Raw genomic sequence first — 1,003 nt, 5'->3', positions numbered from 1 at the left:
TATATATATATTTTCCATCAAAATGTTAAAATCAATTAGATATGGTCATGATTAGTAATATCGATAAATCTTTCTCATTTCAGTGCTTCAATAAATGAGACTATCAGAAACCAAACTTATCAATTCCACATTTTATAAATTTTTTTATCTTTAATACCAAAGCATTAATCAAATGTTGAGAGACTCAAATATCGCGTATTATTATGATCATAAATAGCATTATCGTGCAACATTATTGATGAGCAGAGAGAGAGAGAGAGAGAGAGAGAGAGTGAATGACGCGTTCTCGCACACAAAACACTGCTATTCTTCATTAACCGGTACACATATTATCGATTTGTTCTTGTAAGAAATTACTTTCTGTTCATTATATTTTACGTGCGTTATCGATGATACGATATACAAGTCAAGCCGAAATTTTTGTACATAGCGTCATTCTCATATATGTATATAGTCTTACTATTGCCGTAGCCCTGATTTTGCCTACTCCGTGTGTACATCTTGAAGCTTCGTTAAAATTTTGATCCAACAAACGCGTAAGAGCGTTTGATCGTCACGCGATCCGTTAGGTGAGAAGAGGATTAATTGCAAAAAGACGTAAATATCAATGTGCTTAATACATCGAGCTTGTCACTGTTCTTACACAAGGATGTTTTTCGGTAATATTGCTCGACGTTTTCGCTATACTTGCTACTAGCATGAAGAAAAAGGAAATGACGTTGTCCGTCGAATATCGGAAATAGCAAGTTCGCCATGTTACTTCTGACTGATGCGCGGCATATTCAACGATATTTCGGAGGCGATATTTTCGAGGCTGCAAGGAACAATCCATTTCTTACAATTAAATTGTATAGTACATGAAAATTATTATAAAATTAAGATATATTTTTTTATAACGTTAAAGAGAGAGAGAGAGAAGCAAATAGTAAAATAAAAATGACAATGGTTTATATTTTATAAATTTATGTAAATATGTATATAATTTAATTTAATGTTTTTTATA

The 1,003-nt window shown here is 31.9% G+C and overlaps 1 protein-coding gene across 3 annotated transcripts in view; it reads right to left on the bottom strand.

The window, feature by feature from the left end:
• Positions 1-730, bottom strand: part of LOC115245428 (double-stranded RNA-specific editase 1-like) — a 7,019-nt gene extending 6,289 nt beyond the window's left edge. For 2 of the 3 annotated variants that reach the window (XM_029823737.1, XM_029823738.1), the window contains exon 1: positions 461-730. In XM_029823737.1, the coding sequence (XP_029679597.1) occupies positions 461-500 (40 nt within the window). In that variant the 5' untranslated portion in view covers positions 501-730. The remainder of the gene's footprint in view (positions 1-460) is intronic. The other variant, XM_029823739.1, reaches the window with a different exon arrangement.
• Positions 731-1,003: the final 273 nt, after the last annotated feature.

This window comes from Formica exsecta, unplaced genomic scaffold (assembly GCF_003651465.1).
Source record: "Formica exsecta isolate Colony F162 unplaced genomic scaffold, ASM365146v1 scaffold98, whole genome shotgun sequence".
In the NCBI taxonomy this organism is placed as follows: Eukaryota; Metazoa; Arthropoda; class Insecta; order Hymenoptera; family Formicidae; genus Formica; species Formica exsecta.
The sequence above is the reverse complement of the archived record's forward strand: the minus strand, read 5'-3'. Positions and strand labels throughout refer to the sequence as shown.